The sequence below is a fragment of the Typopeltis vanoorti genome, chromosome 9 (genome assembly GCF_054136105.1).
Source record: "Typopeltis vanoorti isolate ZY-2024b chromosome 9, IOZ_Tvanoo_1.0, whole genome shotgun sequence".
NCBI lineage: Eukaryota > Metazoa > Arthropoda > Arachnida > Uropygi > Thelyphonidae > Typopeltis > Typopeltis vanoorti.
Window position 1 is genome coordinate 39,805,091 of NC_143557.1, and position 17,452 is coordinate 39,822,542.

General features: G+C 34.9%; 1 protein-coding gene across 1 annotated transcript; it reads left to right on the forward strand.

The window, feature by feature from the left end:
• The first annotated feature begins 226 nt into the window (after positions 1-226).
• mRpS34 (mitochondrial ribosomal protein S34) lies at positions 227-17,452 on the forward strand. Its single transcript, XM_090397852.1, has 3 exons — positions 227-474; positions 8,567-8,609; positions 16,997-17,452. The coding sequence occupies exons 1-3, from the start codon at positions 298-300 to the stop codon at positions 17,341-17,343; spliced, it is 567 nt and encodes a 188-aa protein (XP_090253978.1). The 5' UTR covers positions 227-297; the 3' UTR covers positions 17,344-17,452.

The following is a 17,452-nucleotide window of genomic DNA, read 5'->3' on the forward strand; positions in this document are numbered from 1 at the left end:
ACCACTTTCAAATGCACGCGTATCTGGAAGGTGCCAAAAATCTTCCTGCCCGCAGTTAAATAATTAAAATAAGAGCAAGTAACAATTTAATTTTATTTCCTTTAATTATTGAACTTCGAGTAGGATTATGGTTGACATTTTTAAAAATTAAAAATCACATAGATATCACATTTATTTGGCTGCAGGTAGCGCTTTTACTTTGGCTTCGAACTATGTTACGATTTTTTTGATGGTAGTTTATGTTGTGCTTCTGTGGTCTTGAGTTAAAAGCTTTTGGCTTATTTTAATATTTTAAAAATGCCTGTTACACATTACATAGGTAAAAAAACATTTTTCAAAGGAAAATTTTTATTTGAGATACTATGTAATTTAAAGAACTTTGGAGAGGGCAGAATTGTTGTTCGAAATACATTCATGCGGTATCCTGAACCCACTTTCTATATTATTCATAAAGCTGAACCATTAATGGATAAGGTAATTCATATAATAGATATGGAATTTTTGGTAAACGTTATATTTCTCTATCTTCCTTGATAATATTAGATCAGCTGGAGTCCAAGGACTTACTGCTAGCATTTTTCGTTACCAGTATTGCAAAATAACCTAAAATGCAGCGAATATCGTAATGATTAAAAACTAGGTTGAGGATATATGTATTTAGTGCGAGTACAGTTATGCGTGTCCTTTGGTTAAAGATGAAATGAACTTTTACTTGAGAAATGAGAAACTGCTCTTCTCGTACAATAGTGGTAGTTCTCTACCCGAAATCAGACTTGTCATCTATTAATTGAAACTACTACATCTAATTGAAAACTGTAATGCATAGTATTTAGGGTGCATGAAAAACATTGCAGAACATTTGCTAAAATTTACTTGAAAAAAAAATACTAACCACTTAAGTTCAGAATACAAGAATATATTTGGCTGAACTATTGAAGGCATCTGCTTCTTGCTAAGCTTCAGCAGTCGAGAGAGAGAACTTATAGTTATTATTGTTACATTAACTTTTTAATAAGATGTGTTTATTGTTAGACATGGAAGAGTTCAGTTTTTATACTTTTAACTGCTGCAGCCAAAAGAGATTCGTGTGCAAGTGTTTAGACCAAGCAGATGCATATGTTTAGCATAATTGCTGTATTATGTCAGTTACAGATTTGCAATCAGAATTTGTTCTCAGTAATGCTAGACTGTACGTGAATAGATGTCAGCAGTCAAAAGTTAATAGATGAAATGGCTTCGAGCAGTGCTCAGTGGGATTCCATGGAGGTAACAAGCAATAAAGACTATGGGAAAACTGAAAATCGGTACTTAAAACACATTGTTACAGCTCTGAGTATTATTTTGGCACATTGAATAGTTATTATTTAGAAAAGAATTTGCATATCTCAGATTTGTTACTATTAATGAAGAGTATGTTATAAAATATTCGTCAGAGTTCATTTTTCCCCCTTTACATACTAGTTATCTCTCAAGAACTTGAGTAATTAATTTTCCTTATTCCCAGATGCTATCTCTTCATTCCAATCTATACGGCCATAATTAAAATCACCCATAATAATTACCTTTCCATTGTTCACTAATCCAAGTTGTTTATACATTTTTTCATCACCACCCTCCATTTTATTTAATATGATGGGCTATAATTGTACAGAATTTGATAATTTCTGTCACTAAGACACGAATACTAATTTTACGAATAAAATATCTAACAAACATTCAAACTAGCATGCTGTTTTGCAGTTTCCTTCCAGGAGGTAATTTATTCCTAAATGCTCAGTTGCATACAATGCATATATCACCTGTAGCTTACAAGTACCGATTAACATGTATATTTATATTTTTATATCTATATATACATATTCCAACTTTTATATCTGTGTTTATATTTATATTTTTGTATATACATATATTAACACTATATATTTATGTTTCATTACAACTGGAAGTTGATCTACTTGGCAAATTTAATTAATTCTGTGTGATGCTTTTGGATAAGTCTCCTTTTTGACACTGGCCACTTGTCTCCAGAAGTGATGACATGTTGTATTGGAGCATCTGGATGGAGTTCAGTAGCTGACAGTTGTAAGGTATATGGTCAGCAGTCTGTTGAAGGTGTGGACTACAAATGCATGATGGTGATTCCAGGATATGGAATCTCTGTAAGTAGTGTCTTAGTTTTCCATGTCCCGTTCTATTCCCTCAGCCATACAGCTGCTGGGAGTAGCTATGTGATACCATACTAGGGAAATGATTATGAGCAAGGTGGTTTCTCGTTGCCTTCCCTGCCATAGTATATTTTCTGACTGTAGCCATGTGTATGTTCCCAGGACCAGTTTGCCTGTTTTGAGGGATGAAAAACCTGAGTTACCAGGAGAAAAAAAACCCTCTACCTCCGTATGAGACCAGTTAATTCACCTTTAGTCAGAATAGACCAGATAAAGGTTCCCGTCGCTGACAGGAAAATCGAACCCAGGTCTTTCCAACCAAGAGACTTCGTCTATACTGACTGAGCTATGGAGGCACCCGTCATATCCCGTTAGTAGCATGGTTAAACCTGGAGAAATGGAGTGTTTTTTTAGCCAGAGTCTGCTTCTGATACTTGGCAATAACTCTATTGTTATTGATCTGTTTTTTTGATGTTTTGCATTCTTCTTCCCACAAGTTGAGACTTCTTTTTTCTCAAGTGTTTTTATAGCAGAATTCTGAGTACCTTTGGTAACTTGTTTCTAGCTGCTTTTTTAGCCAGCTGTGTGTGTGTAAAACTTGAATCTATTGATGCAGGAGGGTCATAATGTACTGTCAAGCCTGGCATGAACTTGTTCAAACTATGGAATCTGTGTCATAATCTGATATTTTTTGTTCTGTTTCTTAAAAACAAAACTAAAAACATTCTGGTTCCAACCCAGTAAGCTGATCTCACAACTCACTGACAGCTCATAACCATAACCTGCAATTTGAAAAACATTGGTGTAAGTAAAGCTGATATGATTGGAGATTCAGTTGATTAAATAATTTGTGTGTGCATATGTATTTTTTATTTTTTTTTAATCTGGATGGAGTGCACACTACCCATTCATCAATGCTATGCATGTGCAAGAGGGAAAGAAGGAATATGTTGCTGTGGTCTTAAACAGCTGAAGGTTGTTATCTTTTGTAAGATAGAGTGATGAAATATGTTTGAAGTGGATAGAATGAAAGAGAAGGAAAAAAATTGAAAGAAGGAAAGAAGAGGAATAATAGTAGCCAGTTATGCAGAAAATTGAAGTATTCTATCTGATCAAAAATATCAAGACCGTAATAGTGGATGTGGCTAGTTATAAAAGGAAGCACATGGTCCTTGCATAGATAAATATTAACAGTAAAATGGACCTTATAAGAAGACATCTTTGCACCAATTCAGCTTGAGAAATTTCTGATTTGCTGTAGAAATTTCTCATAGGTAATGTTATTGTGAAGTGAAACCACCTAGAAGCAACTACAGCACAGTCAAGACCGGGTGAGCCACATAAAACCACAAAGTGCTGAAGCACATGCAGAAAAAAAAAAAAAACTGTCTGTTCTTGGTTGAAACACACTACTGAGTTGTGAAGTGCCTCTTCAAGCAATGCCAGCACTGTTCTTTGGTAACTGAAGAATATGAGTTCCCATTGCTTTCAGAGCTGCATTCAAACCTAACATCAGTAACAGTCATGTCAAGCATCTGGCAGAGTAGTGAGAAGCTCACCACAATTGGTCTCTGGAGCAGTGTCGATGCATTCTCTGGAGTGATGAGTCATGCTTCACGATTTGGCAGATCAACAGATGCCTGGGTTTGGCAGATGCCAGTAGAATGCTCCCTGTCCAAATGTGTTGTTCCACAATTAGTGACAGAGAATCTTAATGCTGCAGCATACAGTGATATTCTAGATAATTATGTGCTTCCAGTTTTATGTCAACTGTTCAGTGAAAGCCATTTCCATTTTAACATGACAATGCCTCTGTCTACAGAGTGAGGTATGTGGAGGAATGGTTGGATAAGATGGGAGTGTTGAAGTTGACTGGCCTGTAGAGGCCTGATCTGAATCCCTTTCAACACCTGTGGGATGAATTGAAATGCCAAATAACCCAACATCAATGACTAACCTTACTAATGTTCTTCTGAAAGAATGGAAGTGAATCTAGTTGTCCGTAGAATTTGTAGACAAAATATCAACTCCTGTCGTGCACCATTTATGCAAGCTGTCATACTCGTTTGGCATTTATCTCATCATAGAAGCAAACTTATATTCAGATCATCCTAAAAAGAAGAAAATGATTAATATAAATAAAGTCATCCCTCAACTTACATCCGGGTTCCATTCCTCCAGCAAGATGTAAGTCGTTATATTAAATCAACAGAGTTAGAGGGATAGGGACTTAACCGTAATAAGTATACTGTCATTTTAATTTTTAAACCTTATTATAAAACTGTACAGTGTGTTACTGCCACTATTCCAACCGTTAAATAACGTTTTGTGCTTTGCTTGTTTCTCCTCCTCTTTTCATCATAAATTTGTTCATAGCAAGCAAACGCGTCATGTACTTTTGTTTCTACTAATGCGTATTATTCAATATGGTCTATGTCTTCAACCATTTTGAGAACATCGCTAACTGCAGAGAAAATTTCTGCAAGACCCTTCACTGTGAATTGTTTAACTACCTCTCCTTGTTTCTCTTTTCCCTCTTCCTTCTCTTGTTTTTCCTATTCTGCAACAGTTGTTCCTCCAGTTCGACCAATTCTTCGTTAGTCAACTCTTCAGGGGAACTTTCTATGAGTTGAATTATGTCATCATCATTCACTTCGAGATTCAAATTGTTTGCTAGGCCCCTATTACAAACTTTCAAAATCATGCACAAACCTTTTTAATGTATTTTTCCATATGCCATGCATACATTGAGAGGTCACTTTGTCCCAAGCCACGGCAATATTTTTAATAGCATGATTAATATTGAATGTTTTCCAGAATTGCATTTTTTTCCTTCAGTGGCAGAAATTGCTTGTGAAAAAGTTGTCCATAGATAATAAAATAAGCCTTAAACACAGCAAGAACTCCTTGATCCATCGGTTCAATCAATGAAGTAGTGTTTGGAGGGAGGAACTTGGTGAAGATCACCGCTATAAGTTACAAGACAGATGACCTGGAGCATTATCTAGAATTTCATAAAATTTTAAATTCTGCATTTTCTTTCACACAATAACTTTTTATTTCACTCGCATAACAGTTGATTATGGCATCCTCAAACAATTTTTGAGTCCTCCACGACTTCTTATTGATCCAATAATAAACTGGGAGTATGCTTCCTAACGTTTTTGAAGATTCGTGGATTCTCACTGTGCCATATCACAAATGGTTTCAGTGATATGGCACAGTGAGTATCCAGTCACATTACCTGTAACAGAATCGTAATACGGGCATTAAGCACTTTGAAACTAGGTATAGATTTCAGCTTTTTGTTGATGAATGTCCGCTTGGGCATTTTTTTCCGAAACAAGGACGTCTCATTCATATTAAATAATTGCCGCGGCAAATAATTTTCCTCTGTAATTATTTTATCCAATTTTTCCACAAACTCCTTGGCATCCTTCTTAGCACTTACAGATTCCCCTACGTTTTCGCATTATGTAGCACAAAACTCTGCTTTAATCTCATAAACCAACTGGAAGAAGTGTTGATTTCGTAGTCATAATCAGGTTCTGCTTTCTCCTTCAACATGTTGAAGAGACTTGGTGCCTTAGCACTTATAGCCACAGTGCTAAGGGGTATGCCCTTTTGGTTCAGGTCCTCTATATATAACCGAAAATGTTATTTATTCTCTTATGAGATCAGACATATCTTTGAAAGGATGCAACTAAGTCGAGGGATGACTGTACTTGCAAGCAATGAAAAAGGTCCTCAACAGCCAGTTTCTTCACTACCTGGAGGCTTAGCAATTAATGATTATCAAAATGGCTTCTTATCACTATATAGCAAATTTCTTAGCTATTCTTTTTCTTTATACACGAACTATCAAAAAATGTTTTTTAAAAAATTGCACTCATGGTATTTTCATGGTATTTGATTTGCTTTTGCGCATTGGCCTGCCATCCACCGTTTACATATCAGTCTAGTTTTCTTTCAGGTCATTCTGGTTTTCTTATGAAATGGTTTCCTGCCAGTCTTCATATTTCCTTTCCAATGCTTGGATGTTCTAGGATTCTTTGCCTTTATCCATCATCATCTTCCTATACTTTTCTTACTGGCCTCACTGTTCATGGTTTTGCTGACAACAGTACTTCGCATTCCCGTTTGACAAATCATATATTCTTCAAATTATTCAAACTTTAAGATTGTCCATAACCAGCATTTTAAGAACTGATCTCCTTCCCATTTTCCAGTGAGACAAACACAGTCTAGTGAATTTCAGTGCTTTTGAAGTGAAAACAGTTGAGTGAGCTTATTTCTTGTGAGAAATAAGTTAATTTCTCACAAAAAAAATTGTATTTCACTTCGCTTGGAAAAAAGATAAGGGGAAGTGAAATAGATAAGTATAAATGCACAAATTACAAAGGCATCAGTTTGCTTAATGAAACATATATGCCAAAATAATTGCAGAAGGATCATGAAATATTACAATAAGAAACTTTACTTCTGGAAGGCCAGTCGGAATTTAGAAAGCTCAGATCATGCACAGACAAGATCTGCCTTTTATAGATAATGAAAAACCATTTGATAACATTAGAAGAGAAACCTCGGAAAAACAAAGAAGTGTTTCTCAACATTTAATTGAAGTAGTATGAAACATAATGTTATAAAACAAGTCATCATTATTTAAGTTATATATGGATGCAGCTGTTAGAAATTAGAAACACAGCTAAGTAATGTTAGTATATCAACTAGCATCTATCTTTCTCTGACTTTTAGGATAAAGTATGTAATAAGTAATTTATTACTTACTTTACTTTTAGTAATAAGCAGGGTTTTATTCTATGGAACACCCTATATACTAATTGTTTTTGGTTACAACTCTTTAAATGAAGAAAATATTAAAAACCATTAATGAAAACAATCATAAATTGGCATCATTGCCTACCTTTTCTGTATTGGCAGTAAAATTTTTAGGTAGTTTGCTATAAGTTAAGACTTATCAAAATTGATGTAAAATACAATAAAATAAAATCTAGCAGATCTGTAACACCATGCCTAATGCCCGAGATCAAATTCCACTGAAAAATTTATCCATTCCATAAGATCCAAAACAGGGCTTCAGAGATGCTCTATATTTTATGACTGTAAGCATGTGTATTGCAAAATAACTACAACAGCGCTTGAGTAACTTTTAGTGTTCAGATAGAAGTAACATATGCCATTTATTAAATGGAACAAAGAGGACAGAGTTTCTCTATCACTGCACAACTCTTCCCAAAAACACAGGATATTAGAATTTCTTTGTTCTTTCTTTGGTTACTCTTATCTATAAAAAGATGCTACACTGGTTACTACATTGATTTTTTTTTTGTTAAATAATTCAGAGACCAAAGGTGAATCTTTCAAACTTAAAATAAATAGTGCAGTGGGCTTATACTGGTTGGAGAGTGAATACAGTAACCACTCAACCAATTTATTTTCTCTAGATATTATCTTGTTTTGTTCTTTGGAAAATCTTCATATTCATTCATTAACCCACCGTTAGTAAGGTGGGGGTGTCACAGACCCCAAAGATATAGAAAGAAATAACTGTGACACCCCACCTTACTAACGCCAGGTTAACTTAGCTTCTTAGCTTATATTTCAGTCATATTTCTTTCCCTCCTGTTTGCCATGCTCTACAGGCTGTTTTCTTAATCACAAATATTTCATTGTTGTAAGAGAGCAGAATTTTTCTCCCAGAGTTTCCTCATCTCTCCAAATCTGTGTGCATTCTGGAAGTTGCTTCATGCACTGGACTCACCACTTCCTTCTAATTGATTGGCTTTTGCATTACACTGAAGCAGTTCTTAGTGTTTTTGTCATTACTTCGACTCTATTGATAATCAAGTCTCCTCTGTTAGTGCAGCTCTGACTTTGATACAGTATTGATATAGTGCCCAACTTCCATTTCTGAATACTTCTATTACAACACTGCATGTAGTTTACTGAACTGCTATCACCATCCTGCTTACTCCCCGAAGGATCTTTTATAAGCTTTTTTACATCTGCAAACAGCTGAATATTTCCTTAACAGTTGACATTTAACATATTTTCATCAACTTCAACAGGTTACAGACAGGCCTCTATGGAGCCTCACAAGATAATTTTAATGGACAGTTGTCAGAAAAGTCTGCTTAATGCAAACCTTTCTGATGTCTATCAGTCATCTAGTCTTGAAACCAATAACATATTATTATTCCAAATGTTTCATTTTAAATAATTGCTATGTTATTCAGCTATTATTACGTATATATGTTCTCTCAGAAATAATTACTTTAAGATATTTAGAAGCTAAACTCCATAAATATGAAAATGTATTTCACATATTTATACATAAAAAATTATTATATTCAATAACTCATTTGTATAAAATATTTCAGGATTTTATGTGGGGTGCTGTCTGGGTAGAAAAGGTTTTTAGAGGTAAGGCATAATAAGCAGGTTAATCTTAGAATTATTTAAAATTTTTTAATATATTATAATTAAAATGTTTTTATAATGCATAATAAAAAAAGTCACATAAAGGTCAGAGCCAGATAACTGGTAGAAAACCCCCATTGCCTTTAAAGAATGTGAAGATCTGACTGTGACTTCTGGCCTCATGTCCAGTTCTCACCTTTGCATGATTCTTGGCATTGGTAGGTATCTGCCTGGATACAGAACAAATGAGTGGGCTTGAAATATGGGATACAATACAATTTATAGAATGCAGCATAAAATAGAATAATAAAATAATGAAATTTCATGCTCATTGGGGCAGTGCCAAGTTTAACAAGGCCTGCCTTTTCTCCATTCTTGCTGGTTTCTCAGCAAAAATGGTGAAAAGGCAATTACTGAAACAAACTCCAGTCTTGATTGTTGCAGGATTTAAAAATAGGCACTGTAAAAAAAAAAAAGTGTCAATGGAAAATAAGTTACAAACTGGCAGAAGAACTAGAGTACCATGTTAACATTATTGGTTGTATTGAGAAAAAGAAGATAGGTTAGATTCTGCTGTATGTTATATTCAGGCAAGACTTATCAGAGAAAAGGAGCAGCTGTTGCATTCAACATGAACATAAACTTCTTCATTGTCAGTCAATTTCAAGTAGAGTGATAGGGACAGATTTCAAAATGGGGAATTGAACAATGAAACTTATTTGTTACTAGGATCCCACAAAAGGTTAGTGAACCTGCTAATGAACGGATGAATTTTTCAAGTCATTGGATTATTAGATTGCTATTTAGGACATACCACTTGTTAGTAACAAGTATAACTACTTGTTACTAACAGAAGACACTGCAAACGACATTTATTTATTATGTTATTGTTGATAGTAAAATCGTGGTTTAGAATACAAAAGTATACGGGAGCTTTGAAACAGGAAGTGATCACCATTTGATTTTGAGCAGGATGAAAGTGAAGATTACGTTGAAACAAAAAATATGTAAAACAGTTAAAGAGAATTAGTCAAGCATCTTTCAGAAGTGAGCTGTAGACTCAAATATACTAATATTGGAGAAAAAATGAGAGTTTCAAAACTATAGTCAAACTTTGGATTACACTGGCAAGCTCTAAACAAAATACTAATTGTTGTGGTGAGTTTGTTGCAAAGGTTAGAAAAATCTGAACTTCGTGGTGAATTTAAGAAACTAGAGAAAAAGCATATGAACAGTTCTTATCAAGTAAATTAACAGATCCTAAAAGAATAAAAAAAATAAGAATAAAGCTAAACTGTGTGTAGCTAAAAAGTAGCTAAACAAAAGTCACAGTACAACTTCAGTAAAAATATAGCACGTACATATTATGAAGGTGGCAAAATATTCTGGAGGCCATTGAAAAAAACTTGGAAATGGAAGAAAGAGTAGAACAGGGATCAGATGATAAAGTTCATATTTACTGAAGATAAAGATATTCTGCATGTTTGAATAATTAATTTGAAAAATTCTTAAATGAATCAAGGAGTGACAGAACAATGGGAAAATATTCAAGAGATGCAATCAGGAATTCATATCAACACCAGGTAGAAAAGCTATCAGGCACCTGAAATTTTATTTTTGCAAATGGGTATTAGAAATGATATTCCTGCATTCTTTTGGTGCTTTCCATTTATTGAATGCAATGTTACATAACTGGTGTAGTTCATCTGACATCACCCTGCCACTGTATTTCAGCATCTCACCAGTGATCATCATTTCCAGAACTTTTATGGTTCTTCAAATGCTTTACAGTATGACATCATCCCTCAGTATATCTGTCTCCTCCTCTGTAGTTGATGATTTTCTTCATTTCATAAATTAATCCATTTTGGACCTCAACATTTCCCTGTGTAACTCTGAGTAGTATTCTCTTTCCTAATTCTTCTGTGTTATCATCTTTTCCACAGTATACCCTTAAAATTCAACACCCTATCCATCAGCACTGAAAAACTTGCATCGCATTAATGTAGCACATTTGCATCAATGTAATATACAACCTATAATCTCTGCATTCTAAAATGCATAACTTAACACTTTTCTATGTCAAACTGGCATCCATTATCCTTAGCCCATACTGCTAACTTATTTAAATTATTGTGCAAGTCCTAGCTGACTGTTGTGATACTCAGTTTTATATCATCATCAAATTCTTGATGTGGTTAACTTTCCACAGTCCTTTTACTTGCCACATGGCAAAATCTCTTTGGTATTTACTTTAACAACCTCAACTAATTTGTTCTCATATGATTTTGCTTAAGGGGTGCTTAAGGGTCAAAGCTGTATAACTGAGAGGAGACCTCCACATAGCCTTTAAAGGAATGCGGAGAACCGACCAGGGCTTCTGACCTAATGTCCAATCCTCACCTTCTCGTGGTGCACCCTGTTGGGTATCTACTTTGATACTGAACGAACGAGGATGGGCTGGCAATTTGGGATTTAGCCGACCAAATTGTATTCTTATTGGTTAAACCAAAATAAAAAATGATGGTACAACATGACAAAAATTCATGCCGGCTGGAGCGTCACCCGGTTAAACAAGGCCCACGTTGTTTTCGCCAGGAAACCAGGGCGAACAGCGAAAAGTCAGCTACTGGAACAAATCTGAAAACAAACCCCAACTCAACATCACCAGAGTTAAAGATCGGTACTATCAACGTAAGAAGCCTGAATGGCAAAGAAAAGGAGCTAGCTGAGGAATTAGATAAGTACCAGATCGACATAATAGGGGTGACTGAAACAAAAAAGACCAAAACTGGTGAGATCTTTCTGAGCAATAAATACAAAATGTTATATTCAGGCAATAACAATCAAGGAAAAGAAGGAGTAGCCATAGTATTCAACACAAAATACGAGGCTAATCTTCTTGAATGGCAGTCAGTCTCAAGTAGAGTAATGTGGGCAAATATGAGAATGGGGAACTGGACAATGAGACTTATTTGTGCCTATGGTCCCACAGAAGGTTCTACTAAGGTAGAAGTGGAGGAATTTTTTGAGGCTTTAGAAAAAGCAACTGACACAATGAAAAAGGAAAAGTTGGTCCTTGTTGGGGATCTAAATAGTAGAGTAGGAAATGATTGTGAGACATACAAAAATATTTTGGGAAAATTTGGAGAAAAGAGCAAATCTAATAATAATGGCAAATATCTGTTGGATTTCTGCTCAGGACATGGACTGGTTATTACTAACACCATGTTCCAACATAAAAATGTGCACAAATTCACATGGAGAGAAGAGGCTAGGAATAAGAAAAGTCTCATTGACTATGTTATTGTTGATAGTGATGTTTTCTCCCTGGTGTAGGACACCAGAGTGTTACAGAGGATTTGAAATTGGAAGTGATCACTATTTAGTCTTGAGCAGGATAAAATTGAATTTCATATTGAAAAGAATAACATGTAAAGAAGTTTTAAAGCGAATAAAAGTTGAGCAGCTCTCAGATGTAAACTGTAGACTAAAATACAGAAATATTATTGAAAAGAAAATGAAAGAGTTTGAGAACAGGAATCAAACCTTGGAGATTCAGTGGCAAACTCTGAAGGAAACATTGATTCTGCCAGAGAGGCATGTGGTGAGGTTGTGTGTAAAGATAAAACAATCAGAACTCCCTGGTGGACACAGGAAGTTAAAGAGGCAGTGAAGGAAAAGAAGAAAGCATATCAAAAGTTCCTGGCAAATAAGTCAGCTTTTACTCTTACAGAATACAGAGACAAATGTAAGAAAGCTAAACAGTGTGTAAAACTAGCTAAACAAAAGTCATGGGAGGACTTTGGCAAGAATATAGAAAATAAATATCAAGAAGGTGACAAAATATTCTGGAGGTTGTTGAAGAAGCTTAGGAATGGAGGAAAGAGTGCTATAAAAGGAATTAGAGATGATAAAGGTGAAATGAAAACAGGAGAAAAAGATATCCTTGAAGTATGGAGTAATTACTTTGAAAAACTGCTAAATGAAACAGGCAGTGATGACAGCACAGTGATAAAAAAACACTGACCAGGCATGCAGTCAGGAATACATATCCATACTTGAAGTAGAAAAAGCCATCAAAGGCTTGAAATGTGGAAAGGCAGCGGGAGTAGATGATATTCGACCAGAAATGCTGAAGTATGGTGGTATAAGAGTCTTACAGTGGCTGCACTGCATAGTTCAGAAAGCCTGGACAGAGGGACGAATTCCCGATGATTGGAGTAGAGCTCTCATAGTACCCATATATAAAAAGGGAAATAAAACTGCATGTGAGAATTACAGAGGTATTTCCCTACTGAGTGTTCCTGGCAAGATCTATGCAAGTATACTTGAGAAACGGTTGAGAAGACTTGTGGAAGAAAAGCTTGGTGAAGAACAAGCTGGATTCAGGCCAAATAGTGGCTGTCAGGATCAGATCTTCACTTTACGACAAATAGTCGAGAAAGCATGGGAATATAACAAGATCTGTATTTAAGTTTTGTCGATTTGGAAAAGGCATATGACAAGGTGCCAAGAGAGAAGCTATTCAATACGCTGCAGTTATATGGTGTCAATGGGGCATTATATCAAGCAATACTTAGTCTTTATTTGAGTTGTGAGTCAGCAGTTAGAATTGAAGGAAGTACAGGAAGATGGTTTAATGTTAAATCTGGTGTGAGACAAGGATGTACATTATCCCCTCTGTTATTCATTATCTATATGGATCACATTATGAAGGAATGTGGTATTAAACCTGATATCAAAATTGGAGATGTTAATGTCAGCTCTTTGCTTTATGCGGATGATGTTATACTTCTAAATAAATCCGCTACAAGTCTGCAAGATTCTCTGACTAAATTGAATAGCTGTTGTAATAGATATGGTATGAAGGTCAGCAATAAAAAGACAAAGACAATGAAAATAGGCAGAATCATTGAAAATGTCAACTGTGTTGTGAATGGAGAACCTGTGGAACAAGTAAAACATTTCAGCTACTTAGGCACAATTTTTACTGAAGATGGTAAACTAAATATAGAAATAGACAACAGAATCAACAAAGCTGGTATCGTGGGAAGTCAATTGAATAAATTCATATGGAATAAGAAAGAAATTAGTCGGAACACTAAATTAGCTGTATACAAGACTGTGTTCAAACCAATTTTAACTTATGGATCTGAGCGCTGGGTCAGAAGTAAAACACTTGACCAAAGACTAGAGACCGCAGATATGAGAGTCCTGAGAAAGATTAGAGGCATGAACAGATGGCATCAATGGCAATATCATATTAAAAATGAGGATATTAGGAAAGAACTTGACATTGTCAGCATCCAGGAATGCGTTAGCAGAGCTAATCTCAGATGGTATGGTCACTTAAATAGAATGGGAGAGGAAAGATTAGCAAAACAAGTGTTCTCTGCCAGGTTGGCAGGAAAACGACCCAGAGGAAGACCAAGATATAGGTGGATTGATACGGTACAAAGTGCCTTAGACGATAGAAATATAAGATCTGATAATGTTGGAGTCTTGACAAGTAACAGACTGATTTGGAGGAAAATTGTAGATAGGAAGTTAGTAATGATGTAATTTTTTCATGTAGTACTGTCATATCCTGTACACCCCTTGAGGGTACATGGCAGGAATTTGATGATGATGATGATGATTTTGCTTTCTTTACTCTTCTTGCTTGTGCCTTGTACTGCTTATGAGTGGTTTGAAAAGTTCTCAGCCTAACAATGAAAAAACGAATTCATAATTTCAAAATTATTTTTATTTTTCAACATAATCTCCCTTAAGAATAATACATTTATTCCAGTGATGCTTCAGCACCATTATCCCATTCATGTAGTGGTTCTCAGTAAGATCTGCAAAATACCTCTCTACAGCTGCAATCACTTGATTCGAAGAAAAACACTGACCAGCGAGGAAGAATTTTAGTTTTTGGAAGAGGTAGAAGTCAGAGAGTGCCAAATCTGGGGAATACAGAAGATGTTCCAACAATTCATAGTGCAGATCCCTTAATTTTCCCATTGCCAAAACATCTTCGTGGGCAGGTGCATTGTCCTGATGAAAGATGATTTTTTTCCTTCTGCAAACTGGGTCTTTTCTCACGAATCGAATTTTTTCATCTAGTCTGGTTAAATGATCGGAATAATATTCCCAGGTTATTGTTTTACCCTTTTCAAGATAATTAATAAATAAAATGCCTTTACCATCCGATGCCATGACCTTTCCTGCTGATGGAACCAACTTTGTCTTCTTTGGTGCTGAACAACCAGCTTCTGTCTACTGTTTTGACTGCTCTTTGCATTCTGGTGTAATGGTGAATTCAAGTCTTATCCATAGTAATAAATTGATGCACAAAATCAGTTTTATTCTTGTTAAAATGCTCCAAGCACTGTTCAGAGATTTTCATGCGAGTGCATTTTTGATCTGCTATGAGCAAGCGTGCTATGTTGTGTAAACTTTTTCATTTGCAATTCTTCATGAAAAATATATCCTACACATTCTTTTGAAATGCCTAGTCTCAGCAATTTCACAAACTTTGACTCGCCAGTCATCCAATACCATATCGTGCACTTGATCAATGATTTCTGGTGTTGTTACACTTTTTGGACGTCCTTCACGTGGATCACCTTCAAGGCTGGTACGGCCATGTTTAAACTCAGCAGCCCATTTCTTAATTATCGACAATGAAAGAGAAGAGTGCCCATAAACTTTTATGAACTTCAAATGAATTTCTTTTGGCAATGGTCTGCAGTTGTGAAGTACTATGAGTGGTTGAGAATCTTAACAGACTGTGTGAGTGTGGTTATCAGTTTAATGTTGCAAACAGCAGGGTCCTGAAATTTGGTAGGCAAGGTTCAGATGCAAAGTATACAATTAATAGCAAAATTTTGAAGGAGGTGTAAGAGATTAGAGATCCAGAATGATGAGCATCACAATGATCAATGCAAAAGAGATGATGATTACCTTGTATAAGGTTTTAATCAGGCCACATATGGACTATGTTGTGCAGATTTGATTGCTAGGTTTTCAGGGGGATGAGGATGCATTGAATAAGGTCTATGGAATGTCGTATATGAGGGGAGAGAGAGATTGAAGGAATGCAAGTTGCAGAGCCTTGTGAATAGTAGAAGAGGAGATATAATTGAGACATAAGTTGATGACTATTACTATCTTTTATTATCATCTATTAGTATCTTTTGAAAAAATCCTTTCTCTATTTTAAAGAGAATAATCTGCATAACATTTAGTCTGCTATCTGCAGTTGGCTCATGCTGTAAGCAACTATTTAGGGACCACAGAAATTGTGGGCTGCAATGGATAATTCACTATAGTAAATTTTCTGTAGCACAGTGTCATGGATATAAGGTTTTTGTCAGGACTTATTTGTTATAGTGGGATAATATATTATAATGATGTTTGCTATAATGAAAATTGAATTGTATTGTGCCTAAATAGTTGAAATATTTTATTTGCAGTATATGTTCTCGATTGAAAATTCAGTTGAGGTTTTTCATGTTCCTGCTTGTTTTCAGGGTTTTGGTGCATTGACACATTTTCATGTCAGATTTAAGAGTAATAGTTAGAGGCCTGAATACTGACATTGGATTTGTTTAGATGTATAATCTTCATGAAGAGTTGAGTTGAATCTTTTGATAATGCCACTTCCTTCATAATGTACTCCAGATTAATGATGAATAATTAGGGTTAGTGTTCACCCTTGTGTTACACTTGATTTTTCATCAAACGCCCTTCTACCTATACCTCTTTCAATTCTAACTGCTCACTTAAAATTTAAGTATAGCTTATATATAGATCTATTATGTCCCATTTAAACTACATAATTATGTTTTTTGAAAATCTTTTCTCATAGCAGTGTATCTTAGATATTTTCTAGATATACAAAACTTAAATTCAGATCATTGTTGTATTCCCATGATTTCTCAACTGTTTGGAAGTAAATACTGGCAAAGTATGCAGTAAAATCATGAAGTGCTAAGAATAAATTTTTAAGTAGCTTTTCTGTTTTAAATCTTCAGTTTCCATGGAAAATATCAGTATGCATTAAATTATAGATCAAATTAAGCCCTAAAATTTCCTGTTTTTGTCAACTCTGATGGTAAAGAATGATTTTTGAGCACTTTCTGTTTTTGTGCAGAATAATGAATAACTTAAATTTAGAAGATTGACACCATACAGACGATTTCAATTTTATTCTATTCTGAGATAGTAGTGTCACTGTTACTCTGTTGTGATATTGTAATGTTTTGAAAATCTTCTTGTGGCACTGTATCTTAGATATTTTCTAGATATACAAGACTTAAATTAGGATCTTTGTTATATCTATTTTGTGCATTATGTTGCTTGATAAACAGACCTGGGTTTTAATTATGTTTAATTTTCAGGGATTAGGTTTCCAGGTCTTTCAAAAATCTCAGGTGCTCACAAACCTGATTATATGCTAGTTCCTAAAGAGGAGGAAGAGCACTATAGGCAGTATGCAGTTAAAGAACCAGTCTTCAAAATTTTACCACGGCACAAACCGCTTCCTCCTCTCTTGTCACAAATTATTAAACAAAAATTAATAGCTGAAGGCAAAGCAGTTGAAGAGCCTTTGATGCCAGTTACTTATCAGATCATGCCAAATAATTTGTATCGAGTTGCTGAAGAGGGAGAAACACCGACAGCAGAATTTATAAGAAAAAGTGATCTCATATTCCCACAGTTTAAAGTGGGAATAAAAGACATATAATAATATTTTATTTGTAAATTATTAAATTTATTGTATATTTTATGACTTTTGTCCTGTAAATGTATAAATAAATCTGTGTAAATAGAAAAATAAAATAGGTTATCATTTT